This window comes from Zonotrichia albicollis, chromosome 11 (genome assembly GCF_047830755.1).
Source record: "Zonotrichia albicollis isolate bZonAlb1 chromosome 11, bZonAlb1.hap1, whole genome shotgun sequence".
Taxonomy (NCBI): Eukaryota; Metazoa; Chordata; class Aves; order Passeriformes; family Passerellidae; genus Zonotrichia; species Zonotrichia albicollis.
This window is the reverse complement of record NC_133829.1, coordinates 2,530,463-2,558,190: the sequence shown is the minus strand read 5'-3', so window position 1 is coordinate 2,558,190 and position 27,728 is coordinate 2,530,463. Positions and strand designations below refer to the sequence as shown.

General features: G+C 47.8%; 1 protein-coding gene and 1 long non-coding RNA gene across 2 annotated transcripts in view; one reads left to right on the top strand and one right to left on the bottom strand.

The window, feature by feature from the left end:
* LOC113458788 (uncharacterized) overlaps nt 1-27,446 on the top strand; it is a 68,727-nt gene extending 41,281 nt beyond the window's left edge. The window contains exon 4 of the long non-coding RNA XR_012582076.1: nt 1,587-27,446. This is a non-coding gene — a long non-coding RNA (uncharacterized LOC113458788). The remainder of the gene's footprint in view (nt 1-1,586) is intronic.
* Nucleotides 1-27,728, bottom strand: part of IGDCC3 (immunoglobulin superfamily DCC subclass member 3) — a 100,220-nt gene that overhangs the window by 16,185 nt on the left and 56,307 nt on the right. Inside the window, exons 3-7 of the mRNA XM_074549155.1 lie at nt 27,439-27,583; nt 24,700-24,830; nt 20,110-20,247; nt 13,876-14,034; nt 6,391-6,556 (exon numbers count right to left, since the gene is read on the bottom strand). Coding sequence (XP_074405256.1) covers nt 6,391-6,556; nt 13,876-14,034; nt 20,110-20,247; nt 24,700-24,830; nt 27,439-27,583 — 739 coding nt within the window. The remainder of the gene's footprint in view (nt 1-6,390; nt 6,557-13,875; nt 14,035-20,109; nt 20,248-24,699; nt 24,831-27,438; nt 27,584-27,728) is intronic.

The window sequence follows — 27,728 nt, the reverse complement described above, 5'->3', positions numbered from 1 at the left end:
GAGGGGAGCTATGCTGAAAAGCAGTGCAAGGAGCCTGATGGCAGTGCTGTGATTCTGGGGCCAGAGACTCCTCTCTCCTGGGAGGATTTGGGGGTGAGCAAAGCTCCTCATGTAGGACACAGATGATGTGAAGGATGCCAGTGGTCCTGGAAGGATGGCACTTGGCCACTGGGACCTGGAGCTGAGCAGAGTCTCTGTCATCCACAGTCAAGTCAAAAGAAATAAATAGTATTTTCTGGGAAGTTGGCATGGCACATAGCTGGAAATTTGCTTCAGGCTTCAAAAAGTTCATTTTCATTGAGATTTCCTTGGCTGTGTTTGGATGTGCTGTGCAATGAGAGCCTTGGCCATCCGTTACCTGGAGCCCACATCAATGATACACAGGTAATGGGACAATAAAACAGCTGCATTTTTGGCTGTGAGAGCATGGACAAACTGGTGAACAGAATGCCCAGCATCTAAACACCAGCTCCATGAGAATCACCTCCCATGTGGAGGATGCAGTGCAGCAGGGCCAGCGTTCAGTCCAGGTTTTGCTGCTTTTTGTCTTTTTTTTTTTTTTTTTTTAAGAAAGCTCTAACAAAAGGAAGATCTGTAGTTGCCGTGTGAGAAGGCGCAGAGCGTCTCTGTGCATCAACCATCTGAAATATGCAGTGTCCTTTTATTTCCTCCCGTCAACACGAAAAAATCTGTCACTTTGGGACATCTGCTGCTGGAAAACTTTCCCGCGAGTGCCAGACTGGCAGCGCCGCGAGCACGTCAGACGAGGCGAGATGCCAGAAGGCTTTCTGCTGGTCACCAGAGCCGCTGGGCGAGCCGAGGGCTCCATCACATCCGCACACAATGCCCTGACAGGCATTGATGGAAGTGGGGAGAGGAGCTGCTGCAGATTCACACCCGGCTGAGCTGAACCGAGAGGCCTCCGCTGCTCGAAAGCCACCGTATTCCCAAGCTGTCTCCCCGGTTCATAGGCAATCAGGATGACTGATCTGGCTCGGGTCAGGGGTCCAGGCCGGTGACCGGAGATCGGCTTTCCAAAGGCTCCTCTGAAAAAGTCTGCGAACTGAAGGAAGGCTCTTCATCGATTCAGGAGCACAAAGGAGAGGGGCCCATCTGGGAAGGCACAGGCGCACAAAGGAGGGAGTGTGATGAAATTAATGCAGAGAGCAGGCTGTGGCTAGCAGGGACAGCATTCCGAGTGCCAGCAGATACAGAAAGCCACTAGTGGCACATTCAGATGCCCCATCCCTGCTCTGCCTGTTTGTCATTACCTGTGTTGTGCTGTGCTGTGTTGAATGATCTGTTCCTGGGCTGCTGGCCTGTACCACACTGGGAAGGAGCCTTTACCCCCCCAGCTTTGCAGAAATCCCCTGTATTCTGAAGGTTGCCTTTCACACTGGAAATTAAGGTGCAAAACTTGAAAAGTGACACTAAGCAAACACTGCATATCATTCCCAGCCCTCTATTCTATATATTCTACACATATTCTACGCATATTCTTACACATCCTGACATTAAATATCAAACAGAACACCCTAGGTGAAATTGGGTTGGGTTATGCAGAAGGACTCATTTCTATTTTGCAGGTACTGCAGCTCACTGGCCAGGATCCCAGCCCAATCTTGTGATTTCAGACTCATCCAAGAGCAGCTTCTGGAAGGCTGTTGCTGGTCCCAGCCACAGTCTGTTTAAATGAGCCACAGGGTACAATCACAGACTTAACTGAATCCTGCCCCAGGAAGCAGAGAAGCCTTTACATCTTCATGAGGAAGCACAAAATATCTCAGAAAAAGCTACTGGAAGGAAGGGCAGAGCCTGTATTAGTAGGACTGCAAGTGCAGACACCTGTGAGAGCTCTCTGCTGCTAAACTGAAAGTCCCCCAAACTTTTCCCAAGCAAGCAGCACAGATGCTGGAGCAGAAAAAGACCCAACCTCATTTAGGGGAGACTAATTTTAGGCTACACCACTATGGGTTCAGTCCTGCCTCAAAGCCTCCTGTGTAAGGACCATTTTCTGCTGATGGATTTTGCTGTGTGCAACAGTTGGAACAAACACTTAAACTCCTGACTCAATGCACTTCAAGAGCAGCTCAGTGGAGCAGCACACAGAGAAATTACACAGGCAACTTGGTAGCAAAATAATCACAGCCACATGAGAAGGAGATGCTGATGCCTGTTGCCGTTGGCTGATCCGGGGCTGCTGCAGGCCCTTTTTGTGGGATATGGCTGTGTGATCCCAGCACAGGATCCCTGCTTGGTGCAAGGATCACGCTGATTCCACACTGCTTAGAGGGCTTTGTGTATTTGTGCAGCCATCCTCCTTGCAAAGGCCATTTCCACGTGTCTCCAAAGTCAAACCCATAAATTATGTTTAAATCAGGAGCAGCGGGTTCACATCCCCATCCTCCACATACTTATTTGTCATGCTTCTGGGAACTGAAATATGATTTGCTATAGAGCACTCTCCCCTCAATCACAACCATCTTCAAACTCATGGCATAAGGAACTGCAGGCTTGCCTGTCCTCCCTTATGTGGTCCAAAACTGTACAAATTGAAGTGTTTGTAGGGAGTGTGCACCATGAAGGGATGTACAAACCCATCTGCACCTTTCCACACCCAGCTAATGTAGGGTTTACAGAAAAAAGCCACCTTTGGAATGACAGCCTCTGGTTTCCCTGGGTTTGGTACCAGAAGGGCTGTCAGGTCCCAGGAGCTGGGATGTTTGTGCTTGAAGGCCCCTCTGTTTCTGCACTGGGATTTAACAGCACGAGAAGTGCAAGAAGAGCAAAGTTGTCCTGATGTTTATTTACGAAGGAGTATTTCCCCTGATGAGCCTTGAACATTCATGGCCCTGGAAGTGAGACATTTCCAGAGCACTAAACCAAGGGCAAAACAGTGAGGAAGAATTTACAAAGGTCATCAAGCAGAGCGAATGCCACCTGAGCCCAAATTCTAACAAAGCCCTTTTCCGGTGGAACAAATGAAGTCCCTTAATTACAATTTGTAAATATAATCTTCTTGGAAAATCAATATTTAGAGAGCCTGCCTTCTCTGAAGATGTTGGCCTTTGTTCCTGTTATTATGGCAATATAAACCCCATAGTGTGATACACTTCCAGGCTGAAAATTACCCCCCTGAACCTGATTGGGTCAAAGGAAGAAAAGCAATAAACCTTTCACAGTGGTAATTTGGAGGCTATTTCATGCTTCCTTGTAAATTTTGAAGTAATAACCTAGAAACATAATTTTACACAAGCCCGTGTGTAAATTAATTTTACACAAGCCCAACTTGGCCAGTAACCACCCCTTCCTTCTGCAGCAGTACTCCACTTCTGGGATGGGCTGGTGAGGAATTTTGCTAGAACTTCCTTTTATACCTCTCAGGCATTTGGATCATGATCTATCAGAATCACTCCAGGAGCAACATGGGCATCTCTGATCAGCATAGAAGGACAGACTGCCACTGCTGGACACAGGGATGGCTCTACCAAAGGCCATAAGGCTCCATCAGCTTTTCCCTCAGAGAGCTTGGCTCAGCCCCTCACCCTGACAGCAATCGGCTGCATCCCCAGCCCAGGGGCTGCATGGCAAGGCAGCCCCATCGTCAGCTCCTTCAGTCATTTTTATTCACAGCTTTTAATGGAAAAGCCCACAATTCCCTATGCCTGAGCCTTCATGCATTTTTCATTAACAATTATCCGCTATCCCAGAACTGCTTTTGATTTTTTGCTAATCATCGATTGGCTATTTTGTTCCCACACAGCTGGCATTTTCAAAACATAACAACCACCTCTGGAGAGGGCACAGCAGAAGGCTGATCTTTAATGCTAATGTGCCCAGAAACCGTCAACACATCAGGTGATGGGAATTCACATCTGAGGCACCACGAGGGATGAGATATTTATTGGATGCAGCCCGTGAGGCTGATTTTACTGTGCTGAAAGCCTGGAAGTTGCTTAGCAAGTGAATGTCTGATGTTGTACCAGCAGTCACATCCAATCTCCAGTGAATCCAGTCCTGAAGCTCCATCCCAGCAATGAAGGGTTTTTGGAGTCCCCTCACCTTGCAGGGTATGCTCTCCTTGGATTTGCAGTTACTGCATATGAGTGACAGTGTGGGGTGAGGCAGATGCAAAAGGGCCCTTCACAGCTTTGGGAAGCAACAGATCCATTGGCTGTGGGTTTGTGCTGCTTGCAGGAATAGAGCAGAATCTCAAACACCATCTTCTGCAGGTCTGAACCTTGCTTTTGGCTGCGTTAATTTACAAAAATGAAGTTGCTCCCAATTACACATTTTGCAATCAATTAGCGCATGATATGTTTTGGGATGATTTACTGCTTTTTCCCTAAAAGTCCCTTAGGGGGCATTCAGACCTCTATGACAATATTAAGCAGAGTTTTAATCCAAATGAATTTTCTAGGAAACCATATAATCTAATTAAAAAGCTCATGCTGCAGTTTAGTAGCTTCATCACTAGTGTATTCGAGATCCATCTTTACACAGACAAATATTTTCCAAGCGCAACAGACTGATAAATCCAAGATATAACCACAAACTGATTCTGCCTGGAACTAAGTGGGTTACAGCACTTAGTTATGCCCATGAGAGTAAAACAAGGGCAAACTTGAAAAAGCTCAGGTAAAAAATCATCCATTGATGTGTCTCCTCTGTGTCTTGGAGTTCCCAGCCCTGCTGCACCAGTGAGGGCATTTTCAGACTGACAGCTTTGGAAACCACCAGGCATGGCCACTTGCCTGGAGCTGGAGGTTGGAGCCGACCAAGACTAGTGTGGAAGACAACAAAAGTTCAACACTGTTGAGTACAAGAGCCTGAGGGCTCAGCTTTACAATCACATTACTATAGCTTGAGAAGATGCCACGTGTCAGCTGAGCCCCAGGAACGGGCTGAGCTCCCTCAGCCTGTGCCAGATGCTGAAATCTGATCATTCAGCTTGCTGTGGAAAATACTGATGCTAAATTGCATTAAATGATTCCCATAAGAAAACGATTACAGAGATGTTCACCAAGCTGCAGTTCATGGGCATGGGTAGCACAGCTCCAGGCACGGGACCTGGCCAGGAGACGTGACCATGACCAAAGACCTGACTCCTGCTCTCCTCAAGTGAACAGGAATGATTTCACAGGGAAAACAACTGAGCAAGACACAGAGCTGGATTCAGTGTCACTTTTGCCATGGATTTAATGACCACTTCATCACTTTTGACTTCACTTCCTCATCAACAAAAAGGGATGCACTAAGTTCCCTCCTACCCCTTCTGCTCTGTTCATGCCACAAAGGGCAGACATGCCTCAGAAAGCCATGCCATGAAGTAGAAGACCACACACCTGAGCTGAGTGTCATCTGTGTGAGAACATACAAAGTTTTTTGAAGCTCTAAAAACTTTCAGTTAGGAGAAAACCTCTGCTGATTGAGATGGTTTTATTACCCCTCACACCTTATCCTTCTTGCATCACACATCCTTCCATCACTCATGTAACAAAGCTTTAAAACCCTTCAAACAAGACAACAAAAAGCCACATTATACAGACACTCAGAAAAATAAACTCACTCCTGTCCCCTGAGGAACAAGCCATGGTGCCTGCACAGCACTTCCCAACTGTCTAAACTGAAGGTCCAGACCCTCCAGCGAGGCTGGGTACTTGCTTTCCTGAGACACATTTGTTAATATAGAGAGCAGCTCTATGACACCACAGAGTACAAACCTCTACCAATACATCAGCTTTACAATACAGGTGCTATTATTTTGTAGTATATTTTTTCATGCTATTTCCATAGAAACTACATTGTTGAGTGGTAATTTTCACACTAAGTGCATCATTTCCTCAGTGCAAACATCCCCATCCCCTCACAGGAAAATGCAGTTATTTAGTACTCAGAGAACACGCTCTTCCCTGGTGAGATAAAAGGCTAAAATTTTGTGAAAGTCAGGCTCCACACAAATATTATTTCTGATATATTTGCATTTGCACGCCCAGGAAGGTCAATGTTCAGGCATTAAAGCACAGTTCCTCCACTGAAGACTCTATGTGGTCCCTGTCAGCTCTAGGAACAGCATTTAGCCCTTCCAGAAATACCCAGATGATAATCAGGACAAAAGCAAAACTTTTCCTGGGTTCCTGCATCAACAGTCAAAGTCTAATGCTGATGTCCTGGCACAAAAATTGATGGAGCACCAAACTGTAATACTGTAAGGTGCAGCCAGCAGGACTGGAGCAGTGTTTTAGTTTATCAAAGCCCAAGTCGAATACACAGATCTGCTTCAGAACACTGCCACCTTCCCATCGGCTCTTTGCTATGCAGAAAGCAATCCAACATCTCTCCCACTCCCATTTCCACAGCAGTGCCAGAGCCCAGTGCCCCAGGACCTACCTGTTGTTGTTCTTCAGCTTGATGTGGTCGCTGGTCTCCAGGATCTGCCCGTTCCTCAGCCACGTGATCTGGGGAGGGGGCTCCCCTTGGGCCACGCATGTGAAGATGGCAGTAGTGCCCACGGGTCTGGAAATGGACTGGGGATGCTGCACAAACTCTGCTGGGGCTGAGAGGAGGAAGGAGAAAGAGGGTGAGAAAAGTCCTGATGATCCCACTTTATCCTGGTACAAAAAAACACCTCGTCAATAAGCCTTGTCTGCCCCGGAACGTGGAATACTTGTCCAGCCCACAGCACAGGCAGCAGGTAACTCTGGTTTGGATGGTGTGGCTGTAAGCAATGCAAAACTGCCTTTTGGTTGCCCACCAGGGCAGTCATGGCTTCACAGGAGGCGCCTGAAGGCCGGAGCAGAAGTGACTGAAAGCTGAGATGAGCCCTGCAGGGTTCAGCAAACAGGACCAAGGTTTAAGCTCCTTCACCTCTCCCTGGTCTCCCAGGGAAAGCGACCCCAGAGCTGCAGCTCGGGAGATGTGCTGTTTGCTCAACAGCAGAGCTCAACCAACACCCTGGCTACCTCTAAAGGACCTGAATGGCTTTAGCAAACTGCTTGAAATTGAAAGAAATGTATGGATATCATACAGCAATCTGGCAGGATGTTCTCTCTGCAGAAAATATCAGATTTGCTGCAATTTTTCCTGTCAGCAGAAGATTAGGGAACCTTTTGTCTCCAGATCTTCAGCCTGGGACTTCTAGGGTCCTGCCAAGCCTTGCAGAAGACTACATGCCTGTAACTGCTGCTCACCTTGCCACCAAATGTTTTCACCTTTGGCAGTAACATATTTAAACAGAAAGCGATCTCTTCCTTCCAGCAGCTCAAATTAGATTTAAAATCATTTATCAGAATAAACCACCATTTCAGCCTACAGAAAGCAGGGCCTGACAGACACTGCCGAATAGGTGAGATTATTCAAGCAGTTCTGCTTCAAAGGGCAAAGTGATAAATATACTGCATGTTGCTACTGAAACCTAAAATCAGGTGGAACCGGCAGCAGACACAATGAAGACAAACAGATAAGAGGCACAGCTCCATAATAAATTTACTGACTGACATCACATAACGGATGGCTGACATTAAATTTTTTTGACAAAAGAAAGATTATCAAGGGAGACACATTCAGAGCCACTCACTGGCATTTTCTAAGCATGGGGTTGGTGGCTGTACCACGAACAGAGATGTAGGGATTGGAGAAGGGAGCAAACTGGTCTAGAGAAATATACTGAGGAGTGGCCAGGCTGCAGGTGGGGATGCAAGAGTTGAGCATGGCCAAAACATCCCTTGGGGTTTCCTGCAGCATTTTGGGGGAATAAAGGTCTTTCCCAGCTGTGTGCCAGTAAGGGAAGAGGTAATATGGCCAAACTGAAGGGACAGGCACTTGTGTGCGAGTAAAAGTCCAGTTGTGCAGATTCTAAGTCCTCCAAGAAGGAAGACAGAAGAATTCATTGCATAGCCTATCCCCCTTGAAGGAGCCCCCTCCTTCATTTTTAATAATCAGAGGGAAGTGGAGCATGGCAGGTCTGACTTATGTTACTGGTACAGGGTATCCGCCAGCAGAGTTTATTGTCAGGCCACCGCTGTCAGCGCTCGGCTCCACTAATGAACCTGATCCCAGCAACCCAATGGACACGTACTTCCAGAACCTCCTGCTAAACTTCCCCATGTGCCAATCAATCTCTTGCCCTTTTACTTCCCTTCTGTGTTTTTGCTCTAGACTTACAGATTAAAACAAAACTCAGGATGGGTTCAATAAAAGTTGGAAGCAAGGATAAACAGGGGGAAAACCCCTCATCCCTGCCATGAATGGCCCCTTTGTGGTGTACAGTGAGAGCATTAGAGACTTGATTTTCCTCAGCCTCCCGCCCCCCGCTTTGTGCTGGCGCAGTTTTGCAGGAGCAATTATTTTGCAAGTGGCTGTGCACCTCCCTGCTTTCATCTGGGCTGCCGAGCTGCACCCGCAGCACTCGCAGGTGCAAACCCACGATGCCAGGGAAGGGCACAGCCACCTTCCAGCTCCTCGCTGCAGCTTCATTAAAGATCCTCTTGGCTCTTTGCCTCTGCCTCCCGCTCGCTTCATCAAATCTCAAACCCACCGTTTGTTCAGCAGAAACAAAGTTGAAATATGGAAAGAAGCATCCGGCATAGCCCTTGTGGAGCCGCCGGCTCTCTTATCCTCCCTTATTAGCCCGTGTCAAGAGGCAGTAATTGGAGGGGGTCGCGTGTGACTCGGGGTAACGAACGCGCAGCTGCGGCCGCTGGCTCGGCGCCAGTCACGCTGCTTGGTGCCATGGCCTGCGGGTGCCTCGGGTCCCTGCTCCCCTCTGCCATCCCTTCTCTTTGCAGCCTTGCTAAACACAACCCCAGCCCCTGCCTAACTTGCTTTAACTCTCTGGGGAGCAGGATCCCACCTCTGCTGTGCCGAGCTGTCCCCTGTTCCATGGCATCCCTCACTGCAAGACATAGATTGCCCTTCCGCTGTTCTGCTCTTCCTGGCTTTCCCCAGATATCGCTCTGTCCTGTTGAGGTCTCAGTGTGAAGTTGTAGTACCAAAATGGCCCAGGTGAAAACAGAAACCCATGGAGTTAGAGGACATGGTCTGGGAACAGATGGAGTTTAAAGGACATGGATTGAGAGGGTGTCCCTCTGCTACCTGGACCAGGATGCACCCAACCTGTGTTCATAACCAGTGCCCCGAGGAAGGTGCCCTCAGGAAACTGCTGGTGTGTGGTCTCAGGGCAAATGGCTCCTTTCCCGGGCAGAAAACCATCTTCTCTCCCAGGTCCTCTCCCCTGCCCTTCCACACAATTTTGAAGGATCCAAGAGTATGCCTGGGTTAGTGGGGAAGGAGCAGGAGCCAACCCTGCTGACTGCCAGCCTTGTCTTCAGCCAAGCCCTGCCCACTGCAGCCCTTCACCCTCCTCATCACTCATAATTCACAGAGCATCTTGCCAGGGCCCATCCCACCCTGCATGGAGGTGCAGTGGCCTGAGCACCTCTGCCCCTTCCACACTACGTGCCAAAAGGCCATCACAGGCAGCCAGAGCAAGCATTTCTCAGTCCTCCATTAAGATTTAATAAAGATACTAATAGAGATCACTGTTAAGAGCAGAGGATTCAAACGTGGCAAGGAGGAGTGGGCAGGATCCAGCCCTAGCTTGTGAAGTATGAAGAAACCAGAGCATTGATTATTCAAGACTTAATGGGAGGGAGGGGATCTTGCAGTTTTAATGAATATTTAAAGCATGACATTGGTATCAAAAAGCAATAACACTTAATACCACCCCCAGAATCATTAACAAAGTGATTCAGTAGCTTTTACTGTGCTCAGCAAACTGTGATAGCGTGGAGATGCACTGCAACAGCAGCTTCTAACAGGAGACCCCAGTGGGCTCCATCTCTTTTGGGACAAGTCAGCAGGGCCCAGCAACCAGTGTGTCCCCCAAGATATCCGGGAGCTTTGCTGTCTTGCTGTGAGGTTGTGGTGTGGTGCTTATGGCAGTGTCTGATGGCTCACACATGGTCCCAAGGATCACTGAGAAGATCCTAAGGTTGAGGGAGCACTGACAGCCAATGCTCTGGTGCCAGACCAACTCATGCCTCTTGCATCCCAGTAGGAAGTGTCATTAATTCTCAAGTTGACAGAGTGGCAGGGTTGAGAAGGGAGGCTGGGGTGAAGAGAAGGAAGAATAACATGGAAACAACAAAACCTCATAAATTAGGCTACTGGCACCCACAGTAAGGGTATAAAGGAGAAGTCAGGTCAATGGGAAAGTCACTCAAGCACAGCAAATGGTGACAGGAGATTTAAGACAATTGCTGCTCACTTGGCTTCTCTTTCTTCACTCTAGAGGATACTCAGATGTTTACTTGAATAACTTACAGCAGCAGTGATGGGACTGGAAGGGCCAAAGATGGAAGCTGTGCCCATGTCCCCTGGAAAACAGGCAGAGGACCCTCAAGGAGGCTGTCATGGAGGCTGCCTTTCAGCCCTCATGAAATTCTTGTCCCAGCAAGGTACAGGCTGGAGCTCCACGGCAGCAGGTTATGTTCCCATGTCACCCACAAGTGTGGTCCTGGAAGAAAGGTCCACAGGGATCAGACACCCTAACTCACTTCAGCATCCTGACAGACAAGATCTGAGTGCCCACCTGTCCTTGTGTGGTGGCTTTTCTTGAGAAGAAAAATGTGGACAGGAAGGGAACTGCCCCATGGGGGACACTGACTCACACAGCACATACTGAAGCTGGTTTGCAGAATGAATTCAGGGCTAAACTCAAGGACAAACCAAGTACCACAGAGCCAAGCCTAAACCACAGCAAGTGCAATTCATGTGCTGCTGAATTCCAGCCCCAGCCAAGGCTTGTGATGCCAGCGAGCAGCAACGATGGAAGAAACATCAGGAAGCGCAGCGGTGGCCGGATCTGCTGGACCAAGGAGCGCTGCCCAGTCCTGCCAACAGCAAGCAAGGCAAACAAGGCAGGCATTGTCAGCAGAGCCTTCAAACCCATGTCCTTAAGATGGGCCCTCATTTATGAGATGGGATCTCATTTTTCTGCATAGCTTTCAGGAGGAAATGAAGCGTGGAGTGGAGAACACTGGTGACCATCTGGCCATTCACAGCCCATCAGTTTGTTATGACACCAAACACATAATAAAGCACAAAAGATTGCACAGGAGGTAGAGGAAAAGTGCTTTGATATATTTTTTCCCTTGCCACTGAAGCCTGCTCTTCCCTCGCCTCACACACACGCACACCCTCGGCTTCAGTCGGCGCCGCATTCGGCCCTCCGACAACTCCCCCCGTGAGACTTTCATTGGAAGCCCAGCACAAAGCAATATTCAAATGGCTGCGCTGGGATCTGAAGGGAAAATGGAAACTTTCTTGTGTGAGAACCTTACAAAAGAGATCAAAGGAGCCTAAATGGCCAAGGGAGGGCAGGGAGGGAAGGAGTGGGGGATTGACGCCTTCTCCTCTGGAGGGAGGAGGAATTCCCAGGAAGATAATAAGATGGTGTTAGATTATCTGAAGGAAAATCTGCAATGGAAAGGACATTATTGATGGAGGAAGAGCAGAGCCCTGTGTTGGGACACCTCTGCCCACGAAGCTGTTGGATGGGACAAGGACCATTGCTGGCAGCAGGAGGGAGGACGTGGTCTCAGTTCCAGCCTCCTGCTAACTCCTTGCCTTACAACAGGAAACATCGTCCTTTCTCCTACAGTTTCCCACCTATAAAACGTCCCGCCTTCAAAAGACTGGGGCAAGTTAATTTGTGCCTCCAGGCACTTCAAGGGCCCCTGCATAAAGGCAGCAAGTACCTGGCCTGGTGTGCTTTGAGGATGCCGTATTGTCCTAGCCCTGTGCTAACTTCCTCTCCAACCAGGCTTTTGATAGCCCGCTCTTTGCTTTTCTTCTCTTTACGGATGTAATTTGCATCGCTGACATCTTGACAAAGATAAAACCCACAGTCTCCCATGTCAGTCATTATCACTGTTTTCTTCCCAGATGAACCTGAACAGCAATCATTTGTACCTCTCAGCTGGAAAATTCAGGCAAAATGAGATGCAGAGGCAGGAAAAACTGCTTCCAGAGGGAGAGTGAGCAAACCTGGGATGAGCTCAGTTGCCTGGCCAGGGTCTGCCCCTACCCTGCTTGGGGAACATTCCCCTAAAAAACATGAAGCATTTTAAGGGTGGGCAATACAGGTTGGGGTCCTGGACACTGCAGGTCCTGTCTAAGGGTTACTCCAAGGACACACTGGCCACACTTCTCCACACCACTGCCACCTTCTCTGATGATGCTGAATGCAGGAGCATCCTGCTTCTGCAGAAAGACTGGGCTCCTATGGCCCTGTGAGTGACATTTTAGGGACAAATTCTCATCTTGGCTTGCCAGGAGAAAATCCACAGTAATTCTACATCAGTTGAACTCCAGCACTAGACCAGTTGTTCAAGAGCTGATGCTCAAATCTCCAAAAAGACTAAAAACTGCTATCTGTAGTAATGAGAAGTTGTGCTACCTTTCACCCTCTCATTCAGTTGCTAACAAGTGCAGCCAACCATATTCAATAGCTGAATTTTTAAAACTTCATTGATTTTCCAAGTAAATTGTTTTGGGTCTGCCTCCCGGTCTCCTGGACATCAGCTTGGCATTTGGGCTTAGGAGACCTCTCCTACTTGCACCATGTGCAGAGCTGTCCTGCAGCAGCTCTGAAGGGTTTGTATCAGTACAGAGGGGTTGCTTTTAATGCTGGGGTTGGTGTTTCTTAATAAGGGGATTCATAGCTGTGCCAGCTGGGAGGTCCCCTCATCACACTGCTCACCCAGAAATCCAAGAGCAATAGAAACAGTGAGTTTTCACCTTGTCTCATTGTCTGATCAGCACCTGGGGCTCGGGAGGCACAGGCAGCCCTTTCTACCCCTTCCACACTGCTCCTCCACGGCTGGCGGGATCACCGCCTGCGACTCCTGCGGGGACACCAGGGCTGGAGCAGGGTGAGCGTCAGGGCTGGAGCAGGGCACTTTCCCCATCAGCAGCAGAAAGGTTCAATTAGCAGCTCCGGCAGGAGGTGTGTAATTTTAGATTCAGGATATCATCAGTCAATAGTTAATGAGTGAGCTGATGAGAGCGTGAGATGCTTTAAGTGGACTAGCTTGAAGAGGAGGTGAGTGCCTGTAATCAGGGGCGGATTGCTGCCATTCAGAGCGCACTGCCAGCTGGGTTTGCCTTCTCAAATGCTTGCCTGGCTCCCCTCACCATGGAGACTGGTCTCACGGAGCATGTGGAAGGGATTTGTGTGCTTTCCCTAGTGCTGATCTCTACTTTGGGCTGAACTGCGCTTTACAAGTAGCATTTCAGGACAGTTACTGCAGGAAGAAGAGCAACCTGTATCCCATGGGCACAGCCTCCAAAGGGTGCCTCACTAGGTCCTGGCAACTGGCTCAGACTTAGTGTCAACTGCTACATGAAACAGTCTCACAGACCTTTTGGAAACGGTTTTAGACTTACTGGTGCCATTTCAGTTGGAAAGCAATACTCTGTGAGTGGTATCCACTGCTGCATATCACTGCAGGAGTCATATCTATCATTCAGAGGTGTCCAGTATGAGAACAGTGACCATGTCCTTGTTTCACTAAGGTCCACGAGACAAATCTGGCTGATTAATTCAGGCTTTCGGCTGAGATGCACAAGTATGGTAACAAGTAACAACCAGAGTCTGCTAAGACAATGCCTGTGATGGGGTGAGAGATCACTGTAGCCCAAATAGCTGATGCCTCAGTTGAACCACACCTGATTGCGACTCACCTGCGTGGGACACAGACTCACCCCCACTTGGGAAACCACATGTCAAGGAAAGAAGTGCTTTGCCTGGTACCACCAGAGGAGTGAAGTCAGCAGCTGCCCACCCCAAGCCCTCGGGGTGCCAGGGCTCACCTTGCACGACGAGGCTGCCCTGTGCCGTGCGGCGCACGCGCGTGCCGGGCTTGTTGGCGGCGCACACGTAGATGCCAGAGTGCTGCACCGTGAGGTCCGAGATCATGAGGTTTCCTGTGCCCAGCACCTGGATCCCCTCCACGCCAATCGGGCGGCCGTCTGAAAGAAGGGGAGAAGGACAAGAGTCACATGCTGGACCTTTGGGCAAGGTTCTCCAGGGCACAGCCCTCAGTGAGATCCAATCTAAGTACTGATGGAGTGGTGCCATGTTCTGCTACTGCCATGTGCCAAGTAAAGTCAATAGGATTTAGCTGATGCTCTTATCAGAACTGCCTTCTGCAGAAATCAGATCCTTATTTACATGTTTGCCCCAAATCACTCTTTGCTGCTTAAAAACCCAAAGTACCACCACAGGAGAAGTGAAAGCTTTCAACCATGTGTTCAGATTAAGATGAAGTACCCAGAACACAGTTCAGCAGAGTGGTTAAACCAAGTTAAATCATCTCTGAGCCATTGCCTGCATTCTTCCATTAGAATGAGCAGGGATCCACTTAGCTCAATAGCCTATTTCCAACAGAAAGGCTTCATGAAGAAGTCGAGCTAACCTACTCCAGTGCTTCCCTGATGCACTTTCCCAGCCACCAGCAATTTATGACCTGCAGATTACCTCACCCAGAAGTTACACCACTTTACCTGTTAACCCTTGATGGATTTTTGTGGCTTCTGCAAGTAAGAGAACCCTGGATTTTTGATTCCTTGGCCCTTGAACACACACTAGCTCAAGGCTGAGGAGCTGGTCTCTCAGCTGGTGGTTAGATCTCATTTACTGTGGCTTGGAAGGGCAACTGAAAAGGGCTGCCCCCACCCCAAGTGCTGGATATGAGGCACATGAAATAGTTCAGTATCAGGGAATTCACTTTTATCCTATTTTCTCTGGAAAATTCCCAGCCAGCTCTAATTACAATGTGTTTCATTAGTATCAGGCTATTGCTTTCTATTGTTTCATTGATTTGTGTTTTAAGACACTGTCTGACAAAGGCAGCTCTAAATCAGGCCTAGCACATGTCAGGGTGTCTGAGCAGAGGGGCAAGGCAGGGGAGTTTTACTGGAGAAGCAGTTAAAGGGAGCACCCTTTCATCAGACAGGAATCAGGGGTTCAGTTCTCCCAAGTTTTCTCATGGAGTAAAGAACCTACAGAAACCAGAGAAGCAAGAACCAGCCCTGGTGATGGCCCCACCTGGCCTCCCCATGAGACTTCCATACTCATGTTTTTCAGGAAATTTTGAAGCTTAAAGGTTTCATTGCTTCATTAGACGGGAAATGCCAGAGCTCTTCATTATTTGCATTGCAAAGAAAAATGCTTGGATCTTTTAGAGACAGAAAAACAATGTCATTAAAGAATCACACTGCTGGCCAAGCCACCGCTGCAGTAAATGGCTCAGTCATAAAAAGGACAGTAAAACATGACCTGTCCCACATTTAATGAGCAATAACAAGGAACCATTCCTTCCAAACAGCATTTGAACTGAAGTGTAAAGAGGTCTGAATTAAATCCAAATTGAACTTGATTTCATCTTTTAAGTTAGACCTTTCAGAAGTCTGTATTTACAATAGGTGTAAAAATCAAATCTCTCTCTTGAGGGAGGGATGGGACCAGTGAAAGATGTGAAGTGGTCACACCTGGATCCTTCATCACCTCAGTGCCTTGAGAAATACCACAGAAATGGGACTTGAATGTCAGCAGTTTTACTGTATTATTTACAATGTCCTCCATCATTTTAGCAAGCAAAGACAGCCTGCAGCAGGTGCTCCCACCTCCCCACCACCCAGTCCAAATACCAGTATCTATATGCCCTCAGTTATCTCTCCAATTCCAGCTATTAGAAGTCTGGTGGTCTGAGGAAACATCTCCTGTCTGCCCATCTTTCATTTCCCTGGAGAACAAAGCCCTCCAAGCTCAGAAGCCTTGCTGGATCTGCCATTTGGGTCAGTGTGGCCACCTCTAACAGCCAACAAAGATCACTGGGCCTGATCACCTCAGACACTTCTCACTCAAACCCTCCTTTTCCAAAAGCACTGAAAAGGACTTCTACAGAAACATCTCTATTTTCCCAGTCTGTTCCATCCTTCTCACTCTGTGCCTCCCTCAGCCTGAGCCATCCTGCAGTCAGCGAGAAGGTCTTCAGCTAATATCTAGTCCAACTTACAAACACTGACAACACATATAAATAATACAGAGTGTTTACACAAGAAATTCCTTGCATCCTGAAAGCTCAGCACTTTGCAGAACCGCTGTGCTGAGGGACTCACACCTGCTTTGCAAGGGTTGCTATTTATTTTAACCCTGTTTTCTTTCAGGGAGACCTGAAGAATGGTTTGGATCAGGCAATCCAAACCCTGCAAATCCACCTTCCTGGCATCACCTGCCACCACTAAGTCATCTCTTCATGGAGGAGATCTGAAAGACTGCAAAAGCCAACGCTTGCTCAGTTCCCAGAGCTGTCAGAACCCAGGCAGGCTTGAAACCACTGCTCATTTAACATGACCTTCTGCTTCTTTTAAAGAAGTCAAAAGCAGAAAATTTGAGGGCTGAAAAAAGGCCAGTCTGGAGGGAAATGCCTGACAGGTTTTCTCTTTCGATCCCTCAGCTGATGAGGATAAAAAGGGGAGGTTCAGCTCTTGTGAAGAGCAGAGTGACCTCTAATTAATAAAGGAGACCATTCTCCAAATGGGAGATGCTCCCAAAAGATGCTCTGGCTATAGACAAGTAGAGACTTCACTGAATCATAAGATGGTTTGGTTTGGAAGGGACCATAAAGATCATCTCGTTCCAATCCCCTTTCCATGGGCAGAGACACATTCCACTACCCCAGGTTGCTCCAAGCCCCAGCCAACCTGGCCTTGGACACTTCCAGAGATGGGGCAGTCACAGCTTCTCTGGGGAACCTGCACCAGGGCCTCCCCACCCTCACAGGGAAGAATTTCTTCCTAACACCCAATCTAAATCTACCCTCTTTCAGCTTAAAGCCATTCCCACCTTGTCCTATCACTGCACACCCTTGCAAAAGTCCTCCTCCAGCCTTTAGGTACTTCAGGTTCCCCATGGGGGTGAAATCTAGATGAAGGACGCCTGCAGTTTGGGAGCCACGTTATTTATTTTTCCAAGGTGTATGTGATGCTTTCTGGAGCCCATTCTCCGCCTGCTAACCGAGTGATTGGCACACCAGCACCAATTACAGAGCCCCTTAAAACGTGCCAGGCAATATGAATATGCAACAACACGAACGCCTTTCTTTTATAAGTAGCAAGTAGAAAGAAAGTAACAACTTTCTAATGTTGATCATTTAGGTCTTTTGTGAATTCTTTGTATTGTGTCATAGTAGCCTTCCACTTTTTAGACACATGGGTCTCCTGCTCCTGAGGACACCAGGCACTGTGGATTAGCATATTTAGAGTACATTGCAACAGTTGACTATTCAGTATGTGAAGTGGTGAAATTTACTCTATTATTTCTAAACACTTACTGGAACGGTGCTCCTGTCAACCAGTCAGCCATCTATTGCAAGCTTCTGTGTCCAATAAGTTACCAATTAATTGGCTCCTACAATTGTTGTATAGTTTACTTCTTGAATGGCTCCCTCTTTAGTAATTTCCTTCCCATTGTGCGGCCCTTTCTGACAACTTCTGTATAACGCTATCAGATAATCACTGTCCTTTCTTTCTCGCCTCACTTTTCTGTATCTCTCTAAATAGTTTATTATTCTGCTTTGGTACCTTTTATGGAGGCCAGCTCAGTGGCCTGTCAGTTAAAGGGTAAGGATACATTAAAATCGTCGCTCATTCAAAAGGCTTTGCAGTGAGTGCCCAGGATATTCATTTGTGCACACATACAGGTCCAAGCCTGAAGTGCGTAGCTCTGAAAGGAAAAGCCCTATCTTCCCTGAACAAACCCTTAATGATTTTACATCTCTCTCAGAGCCTGCTCTCTAATGAATGTTGACATTTCATGCACGGCGAGACACAGGAATTCTGTTTGTGGTCAGGGGCTACAACATATTCCCAAAGAAATTAAATTCAAAATTGATTGTGTGACACTCAAAAACTGGCCCAGAATTTGAATGATTTCCTTCAAGCAAAATATAGCTAGCTGCTTTTCCCACTGAAAACCGGCCAGGTTTTAGCAAAGCCAAAGCAAGAAGTGCAAATGGTGTTTATGGCTTGCTTTCTTCTGTACCAGAAAGCTGTGAAAGCAAAATTGTTCTTTTGCTCCTTTTTGACAGAAGAAATGCCACAATGTCAAAACTGTGAGCAAAGGGGCTCAGAGAGAGTTTCCAAAAAGGCAATGTGCCCTGTGCAAAGTCCCAGCACAACAGCAATGCCACAGCTCTTCCTTACTTCTACAAGGCAAGAAAGATGCTCACACAGAATTGGCTTTTTTTGCTTAAATTAAGCCATTCCTATTGCTAAATCAGCTGGATCTCTCTAAGATTTTGTGGCTGTTGATTTTTTTATTTCTGCAAATGGATTAAAGAGATTTTTTTCCTAAGCTGAGTGAGTTATCTGTAAGAGGAACTTCAGGAAGAAGACCTTCACCTGGAGGAAGGCAGAGCTGACAGATGCTCTGAGGACCTCCCTGTCCAGCACAAACCCCTCTCCTTCCCCGTGATCACACAGACAAGGAGACACGAAAGTGCTCCTGAAATGGCTACAAAGAGATGACAAAGCCTCCAAGTCATCAGAGAGCCCGTGCACCGCGTCGCTGTCAGGATCACTGTCATCTTAAACGAGACCTTGTGATGCTTTGGACAGGAAACATTCCTGCTGAAGGGAAGGGAAAATAACAAGATCTGTTTCCCATTCAGTAGCTCTGATTCTGCCACTGTGCTACAAAGTAGCGTGGAGAGGGGATTTAGTTTTGGTGGAAGGCAATGCTGAACTCAGACCATCCAGACAAACATTGCACGGTGCCATTACATCTTCATTATTGCACTGCTCTATAGAGACAAGTGTTTTGAAGAAGGTAATAAGCACTTATAATTAAGGCAATTATAAAGTAGTTTATTATAGTTGAGCACTAACATAGAACTGTCTTGTGTCCAAAAGAACCAAACCAGTGATATAGAGTATCTGGGGAATTTTTAAAACAGCATCAATCTGATGGTTATGGCTCTGGAGGCAAAAATACCAGTTAGTGGCATACAAAGGCTGATTTTACAAGCCACTAGAGGATGCAAGGAGGGAAAACATGGAAAAAATGTGCAGCTGATATTGGATGCAACTCCTCATTCCCTGGCAGGCAGCTCTGGAGTGGGAAATCACCCTCCCATGAGCTGACCATGACCCTTGGAGAGCTGTGGGGGTGAAGTCCCACATCCAGCACAGCAGCATGAGACAGAATTATCCCTGTTTGTGCTTCACAGCTACCTTGGGGCATACCAGGAGATGAGCATCCCAAAGCTGATGTGACCTCAAGGACCTCAGGATCTCCAGAAATCCCTACTGAACCCAACCCCACTGTGCACACAGGCAGAGTTACAAGCTCTGGGAGATAAAACAAAATCCATCAGCTCTTCACTCAGCACAGGTTTCTGTAGGGCAATGGAAGTGTTGTTCTGAGCAAAACAGTTTCTAAGCTATCATCACAAAGTTAGAACCTAAAATAAACCTTAGAGAAACACAGTCCTTTGCTCCTCCTTGCTTGCAGGATGCCATCAGAGACTGTCTCTGGTTTCCATGCTGATTTAAAAACATATCACGGACCCCAGCAGCAAGTATTTGTTTTTTCAGGGCTTCAGACGCACTTTAAACATTCTCTCCCCCTTAAAATTGTTTTAAAACTCCCTGAACAGGCAGCAAATTTCTTTTAAGTCTGTTTTTATGTGAAAGATGTGTTTGTGTATGATTTTGCTTCTCTAGGCCAACAGTGGTGATGTTTTTGATGCAGCAGCAGAAGATGCTGTCACTTGAGAAAAGATAAAATTATCACCTTTCATGAAACATCTACAGGTTTTACCAGCCCACTTCTCTAACAGCTGAAAACAGAATCTTGGCAGAGAGAAAAAACAAAGTGTAGACATGAGGATAAAAAGCACTTCAAGCCTACAATTACCTTCTGTGGGAAGGGAGAGGGTGAATCAGTTGTTGTATGAAACAGTCAGTGGCACCCACCTATTTCCTACGTGATGGCAATGGAGAGGAGGAGGAGGAGGAGCCCCCAGTGACCCCAGGGCTTACCCAGGCGGCTCCAGGAGACGATGGGCCGGGGGTTGCCGGTGGCGATGCACTCCAGCACCGCCGTCTGGTGCACGGTCAGCGTCAGGTTCTCCGGGCCCACGAGGATCATGGGGTCCTTGTACACGGTGGAGTGGGAGCCTGCAACGACAGCACCATCGTCAGAATGCTCCTGATTGCCTCTTGTTCAAAGGGAACATCGAGGACTTCAGGCATCCTCTACATCTCTTCTAAGCACACATCCTCTTTCATCGGGAGCTGCAGTGATAGAAGAAGGAGTAATGAGTTCAAACTGGAAGAGGGGAAATTTAGGTTAGGTATTTGGAAAAGATTCTTCCCTGTTAGAGTGGTGAGGCCCTGGCACAGGCTGCCCAGAGAAGCTGTGGATTCCATCCCTGGAAGTGTTCAAGGCCAGGCTGGGCAGGACTTGGAGCAACCTGCTCTAGTGGAAGGTGTCCCTGTCCATGGCAGGGGGTGGAATGAAATGATCTTTAAGGGTCCTTCCAACCCAAGCCATTCCAGGATTCTAAATTCTGTGGCTGGTGTAACCCTCAATAAATCTGAGACGTACATGAAACAAAAGGAGCACAGTGTTTGTGTGACAGTCACATGGAACATATTTTAAGTGTGCATTGATTATTCCTGGGGAAAACTCCTGAAGAAATGATCCAGCCACAAACAGCCCTTTTAACACCTGGATATCAGCAACATAAAAAAGGAACTGCACTGTGAACTGCAAAGAGAAGATGTGCATGGTATATAAGGAAAACACAACATGAAAGACAGCAGGAATGCAAATAAATGAGGGAGTTGCTTTATCTTTCAGCATTTCAAGCCACAAGAATCCATACAGACCACAATGCCTAACTCTGTCTCTGTGAGCATCCTCTCTTTGGAGCTGCTGGTGTCACTTGCTCCAAAAGACCTGTCCTGGGACAAGGAGTGATGGAGGTAACAATCCCTGACTCCTGCTCAGGAGTTTTCTGAGAGGAAACTTCTCTGATGACTGCACCCTACTTTTTCCTACCATTTTCCTGCAAGGAGAGGATGCATCCCATTGCACTGATACAGCTGTGGCATATTTGCTGCTTGTGATACAATCACTAATCCTTTATTTGCACTATAGTAGCACCAAGTGGCAGCAACCAAGAATAAAACCCATCATGCAAGATGGATGTGCAGACCCATAACAGAACAAAATCCTGGTGCAAGGACCCTGGACACCAGACAGGCACAAGAAAGGCAAAAGGAAACACATTTCACTAGACAGAATGACAGCATGGGACAAAAACATCATCCTGTGTTATATATACCACAGCTGAACCCACATCTCCTGAGTCCCTGAAAAGTGCCTTATCCCTGGGCCAAAAGTCCCTGCAGCCTTTGCTCCCATTTTCTGGAAGCAGGAGAGGAGAGCCCAAGAGATATTCTCAGTTCTCCATCAGTAAACAGGAACACTGAAAATCTCTGCATTAGTCTTCCTCCCTGTCTCTGATGAGAGCTGGGTAATACTCCAGAAATGCTGAGGTCAAAGCAGTGTTTAAGGAATTCCATCAATCTTACAGCTGCTGGCAAACAAAGCTCTGTACACCTGCAAAGGGAAATACCTGGGCTGGTCATCTGCCCCCAGGCAGGAGTGGGGCACAGGAGGGCTGGGGAGCACAGCCCTGGCTGGGCTTTGCCAAAGGGATCAGCCCACACTGACTCCTGGACAAGGACTTCCCAATGTTCAAAATGCTCGTTACAGGGAAGAGATCCACCAAAATCTATCTATCAGGGGCTTTTCTCCGAGAAAAACAATTTCTTCCTGCACTTTTGAGTGTTACCCGTTCACAGCAGCTCAGGGGCTGGAATCAGGGCATAGCAGGGGGATTCCACAGTGGTCCAAGGGCAAGCACAGATCAGAGCAGCTCGTTTGGGAATTGTTCCTACGGGGGCTAAGCAGGGAGCGATAAAGCGACTCCGAGCTTGTGTGTAAATGGGCAAAATCCAAGAAAAATCACCGTGTCAGTGTGACTTAAGAGCTGACTTTCTCACTAAATGCATTTCACTGCAAGCCATAAAATGCAGATTTTTTGATGAGAACCAGAATGCACAATAAATTCATATGACCGGCTGGTTAACCCCAAGAGATCTGAAAAACAATACCTTCCCCTCAGTACCTTGGAGTGCCTTTAAAACCCATGTAGATTTATTGTTCTGAATCACAATACTAAATGTTCACGCTTAGAATAATACGGTATTATCAGCGTATTATATAGCGATTTCAATATTTCAAAACACGGAGAAATGAAATGAATTGTCCAAGGTCACCCAAGACTACCAGCAGATGGGAGCCAAGCTCAAAGCAGAATTTATGAAATACACGACTTTGACAATAAAATATTTAAATATCACATTCTTTGATTTCTACTCTGAGTCTTAGATATTCAGGTTTTTGAGTGTGGATTCAGCTCCCTGAGTCTGGGCAAATGCTGTCCAACTCTGGAATTGGCATTTCCACCACTGCTCACCTTCTGCAAAGGCCATGGAATGGCCCCGTAGCTTTGCTGCTGAGCCCATCACCCACAGCAGTGACAGCTCCAGGGCCAGCAGGGACTGGGACAGAGAAGTCAGATGTCAGCACTGCACAAAGGGACCAACCATGTCCCAACATCAAGGAGGAGGTTTCCTTCTTCAATCACACCAGCTCTTTGATGCAGGGTCAGGAAGGAAGGAGTGATAAAATGAAGGACTCGTGGCAGGCGAGTGCTGCTGGAGCTCAGCAGGGTTGACGGCAGCACAGGGATTTATTCTGAAAGGGGAAGAGGCTCTAATGATGACCGTGGTCCCCAGGGACTCTGCCAGCAGCAGTCACAGTGAGGATGGGGAGGTCCCCAGCACTGCCAGCAGTGACAGGCACTCCAGCAGGGACAGGAGCGTCGCCTGCCAGATCTTGATCAAAAGGACAGCCCAGAGAGAGCCACAGCTCACACTGGAAAGGTGTCAGTGCAGAGAGGCAGGCAGCCCCCTCGGGAGCAGCTCCGCTGAGCAGGCACTTGAAAAGAATCAATCAGCAGGACTGGAAAACATCTCTGTGCTGCTCACTGCCGGCAGCCCCGCCACCACCGCCAGGCAGAGGAGGGAGAGCGCTGCAAGCAGGCTCCTTCATCCCCACGGGCAGCACCCTCCTCCTCCTCTCCTGCCGGGCTGTGGCAGTACCCTGCAGGGCACAGGCTTCCAGAGCCCATTGTCACATCTCCCTCCTCCCTCCCAAGCCAGGGCTTGGATTGGAAACCTCAGGGACGCTGACCTGGTGCTTCTCTGCCAGTGAAGCAATGGCTGAAGCTGCTGCCCGGCAGGGAAAAGTGGGAGCCCTCCTGCCATCATGAAGAGCAGAGAGACCATTCCCAAGATACAAAAGATTTGCAAGAATTCTGCTTCCCCCATCATGCCTAATGCCCTGTGCACAGCAGCACTCACGTTAGCTCAGTATTTACTGACACAACACCCACACCAGCAAAGCAATGCCCCGTGCACCTCTGTGGCTCACCCCAGCCTCTGCTGCCGTGCCAAAGCCAAGGGTTCACATGCTGACACATACCTGCTGTCCTGATTTAACAGATATTTGTGTGTTCTTAGCAAACACCACAGAGCATAAACCTTTTCCATGGAGGTTTAACCCAGTGCAATGAGTTTTCCATGCAAATGTCCAGTTACAGCAGTGCAGGCACTGAAACATGGTCCAAACCCTTCAACAAACACTTACACATGGTGCCCATATTCATCATCCGACTGCTTTAAGGAGGAGAAAAAACCACAAATGTTTCATGGACAGGAAACCTGCAAAATATCCATCTGCAATGAGGGATGGTCAGATGAGAACAACTAGAGCTTTCTGCCCTGTGACAAATAATAACTCAGGCCAGTAAACTGACACAAAGAACTTCACTGCATCGATAATTTACTGCTCTTTATTCCCTCTATGTGGGTACTGTTTGCAGAGATCAAGCAAACAGATAAGTAGCAGGTATCCAAAGCTCCTAGGTCTTTCAGAACCAGTTAACCTGCTTTCTTTCCTATCAGAGTTGATATACACAACATCACTCTTCCCTCAGCTTCACCTCACTTCACACGTACTGCCTTTTTACAGGCAGCAGAGGCTAATATGACACTTGGTACAGGTGTTAAGTCTGCTCCAGAACCACTGGCCAGGCAGTGTTTTGGAGGGTGATGGGAAGCTGTGAGATGTGTGCTGGAAAGCCTCCAGCTCCTGGGTACCAGCAATTACATGAATATGATGGACAGGAGCATCACAGCTCAGGGGAAAGACCTTTGGCTGCATGTAAGAAAGAAACACCCACTCAACCATCCCTGGGAAGACTTCCCCTGCCTGTTATCTCCAAAGATGCAATCTCCATTTCCACAGGGAATCTGGGATGTCCCACACTGGAGGGGATCTTAAAAACTAAATCCAGAACAAGGAAGGTGTTATGGCTGGACAGAGGAACGCCTCTCAGAGTGTTAGCCTGAAGCTCTCTTAAACTGTCCTGGTCCAGAAGAGCAGTGGGAAGAAGGCGGGAAGGCAGCCAGGACAGCGCAGCTGGCACTAACCTGACACGGTGAGCCGGGCCTCCCGGCTGAACTTCACATTAGCAATGTTGGTGGCAACGCAGTGAAATATCCCACTGTCTTCTGCCCTCAGCCCCGTTATCTGGAGAACCCCCTTGGGGAGCAGTGTGTACCTGTGGGAAGAGAAAACAGAATCAAAAGCTTGCAAAGCAGGACATGATGTGACAGCAGGCTGCACACCCATCCAGGCGAGGCAGGCTGGCTCCCTGCACCCCAGTGCAGAGGTGCCAATACCACCAGGATGTCAACACCCCTTTAGGCTGAGCCCACGCCTGCTTCTGCATCAGTTCTTAGGTTTTTTTGGATACTTGAGCCTCTGGTCTTCTTTTACAGGGGAATAAATGAAAATAATTTATCTCCTGATGCATCCTTGAGAAATGGTGATTTTTGTTGGAAGGCTACAAAATAGATGCTTCCTATTTAAGCTGTGGAATAGCTGTGGCAGTGCATTTGCATGTGAAGACAGCTGACATTAGAGTTATCATGACATGGGAATTACCACTCATCAGCTGAAGCACAGTGACCAAGGACAGGCATCAGAAATCTGTGCTCCACACTCCCCACTCCAGGCCCAGGACTCAAACCCATATGACCTTAAAACCTCAAATGCATGAAAAGGTATGTTTAAAATAAATATTGTGCGGGTAAATGTAAACATCAATAAATATTTTATATCTTTAAAACACAGACACATTTAAATCACGCATGCATACACACATATATGTACACATACATTACAGGTTGCTTGGCAACCACTTGTTTAAATTGGCTGGTAGTAAGTCATTACACTGTGATGAGTTAATAATCCATTTCCGTCCGGAAGATGAAGAATATCTTTCTCCATATCAGCATATGGTTAAGTGCCTATAACCTGCTCCCCGCGCCGCGCTCCAAACGTGCGGCTCCGTGTCGGTGGCAGCACGACAGCAATCAGTTCTACACGGCCCCAAGTTGATTGCAATCTCTCTGGCACTTTAAAATGCCCATTGTTTTGGATGAATTATACTACAAGAAGCCTTCATTTTTGTTAACAATCTGCCCACAGCATTAGAAGATTCAATTCCAAAGCTATTATTCTGCCTTCAAAGCCTCCCAGTGCAAGACTTGGCATACAAATTTATATACACTTTATACGCAGAAATGCAGCAAGCATGATTAATGCAGAAATCCAATTCAGTTAGAGAAGCAGCTCTCATCACCCAGGCTCTGGTGTCAGAGATTAATCTACTGAGCTGACAATGAAAAACTTCCCCAATAACTTTACTGCTACAAAAAGCCAAATCTCTTCAAAATCAGGACACAAATGTAAGGAAACTGTTCCTAGGCTACATCCTCCAGGGCTTGGGCAAATTCCCTTCCCCAGAGGAGAAGCAGCAGGAACAAGCACAGCTTGTACCTTTCTGGGTTGGAGAAAAGTCTTGGCTTCTCAGCCCTGGGGTTCCTCAGCCTTGGAGAAAAGAAGTCCCTGCCACATTTCTGACCATCTCCACAACTGGGCTCAAATGCAAAGGATCAGTGATGCATGAAGGACTTCAGGGGAACTTCACCTGTCCTGCAACATCTCACTGGCCACAAGGCATCCAGCACAGTTCTCCACCCCTTACTTCTGCTGATGCCACCTCAGATCAGTGGCTCTGCTCTACCACGTCCCCAGTTCAGCACCTGTATGAGTAAGGAGCCTTCAGAGGAGATCAAGTTCAACAAATCAACCTTGCACAGGGCTAAAAAAAGCTTAGCTGAAAAATGCAAGGAAAAACAACCTGACAGTTGCAGTTTTCCACAGCAGATTTGGGCCTCTTGGGTCCTTCTACTGTAAGTTCACTGCCACTCTGAGAAGGTCAGGCATTGTTCCAGCCCTTGTGTTCTCTCCTGCCTCCAAAGAACCCAACCACATTCTGCTGCAGAACTGATGTTTTTAAGAATAGGGGCTTTCAGGAAAATATTTACAGCTTCCTGGTTTCGCCTATTCCCAGGGCAGGGGCGTCAGTGTGTGCTGGAGGTGTGCTGTGAGCGATTGTCTCCCGGCAGCGGGCACGCGTTTCCTGCCAGCTGCGCCGCCCCTGCACCAAAGCCTGCTGAGGGAATGAGGGACCTTGGCTTCCGACGCCAAGGGAGCGCCTGTCAAACACAGGAAGCGGCGACGTGCCGCTCCAGGTCTGGGCTGGGAAGGGAGGCAGCTGGAGTTTCTCCTTAGGAGATTGTTTGGGAAATGGCAGCTCAAGGTGCTGTGGGAAGCTCTCTGCAGAGCTCCGCAGTTGCCACACGTCAGGGAGTCCACCTGGGAATGGCAGCCACAGTGAAATTCAGCACTTGCAAGAGTCCGGGACCCATGGGCAAGATGGATCTGTCTCAGAAAGAGTTACACAAAATGGAGCCATGGAGGGATGAAGGATGCCACAGCTACCCAGCTCTTTGAGGCTTGCTGGGCAGGTCTCAATGCTGGAAAATAAACCTGGAGCGGGGTTGATCAGAGACGGTCATTGTAAGCCCTTCAAAATCAGCTAACAGCTTTATCTACTTCTCCTGGGAAATGTCAGTACTCCTACAAACCAGAAAAGCCACAACACATTAAACAAAAGAGTGTTCCATGGTGGAAACACTGGCCAAGACCCTTAGCCCAGGTTAGCTGTGTCTGAGCTCAGCTGTGGAAGCAATAGAAAGTCTGGCCATCTTTTCCCACCTGGAGAAAGGCCAGCAGCACATGGCTTGGACATGTCCTACCTTTCATTGTCTGTGTTGACTGGCATGCTGTTCTTATGCCATAGGATGACTGGCTCAGGCAAGCCGTGGATCTGGCACTGGAATCTTGCTACCCCGCCTTCCTCCACCACTGCATTCTGAGGGTGGATGTGGAAGTCAGACATTGCTGGAAGACAAAAAGAGAGACAAAATTATTCACATGTGAAGAAAGATCCAACTGGAAGATGTCAGCAACTTTACATGACCTAGAAACACACTCTCATTTCCCACAGAATGCAAATGGAACTGTAATGTAATGTAAGGGCAGAAGG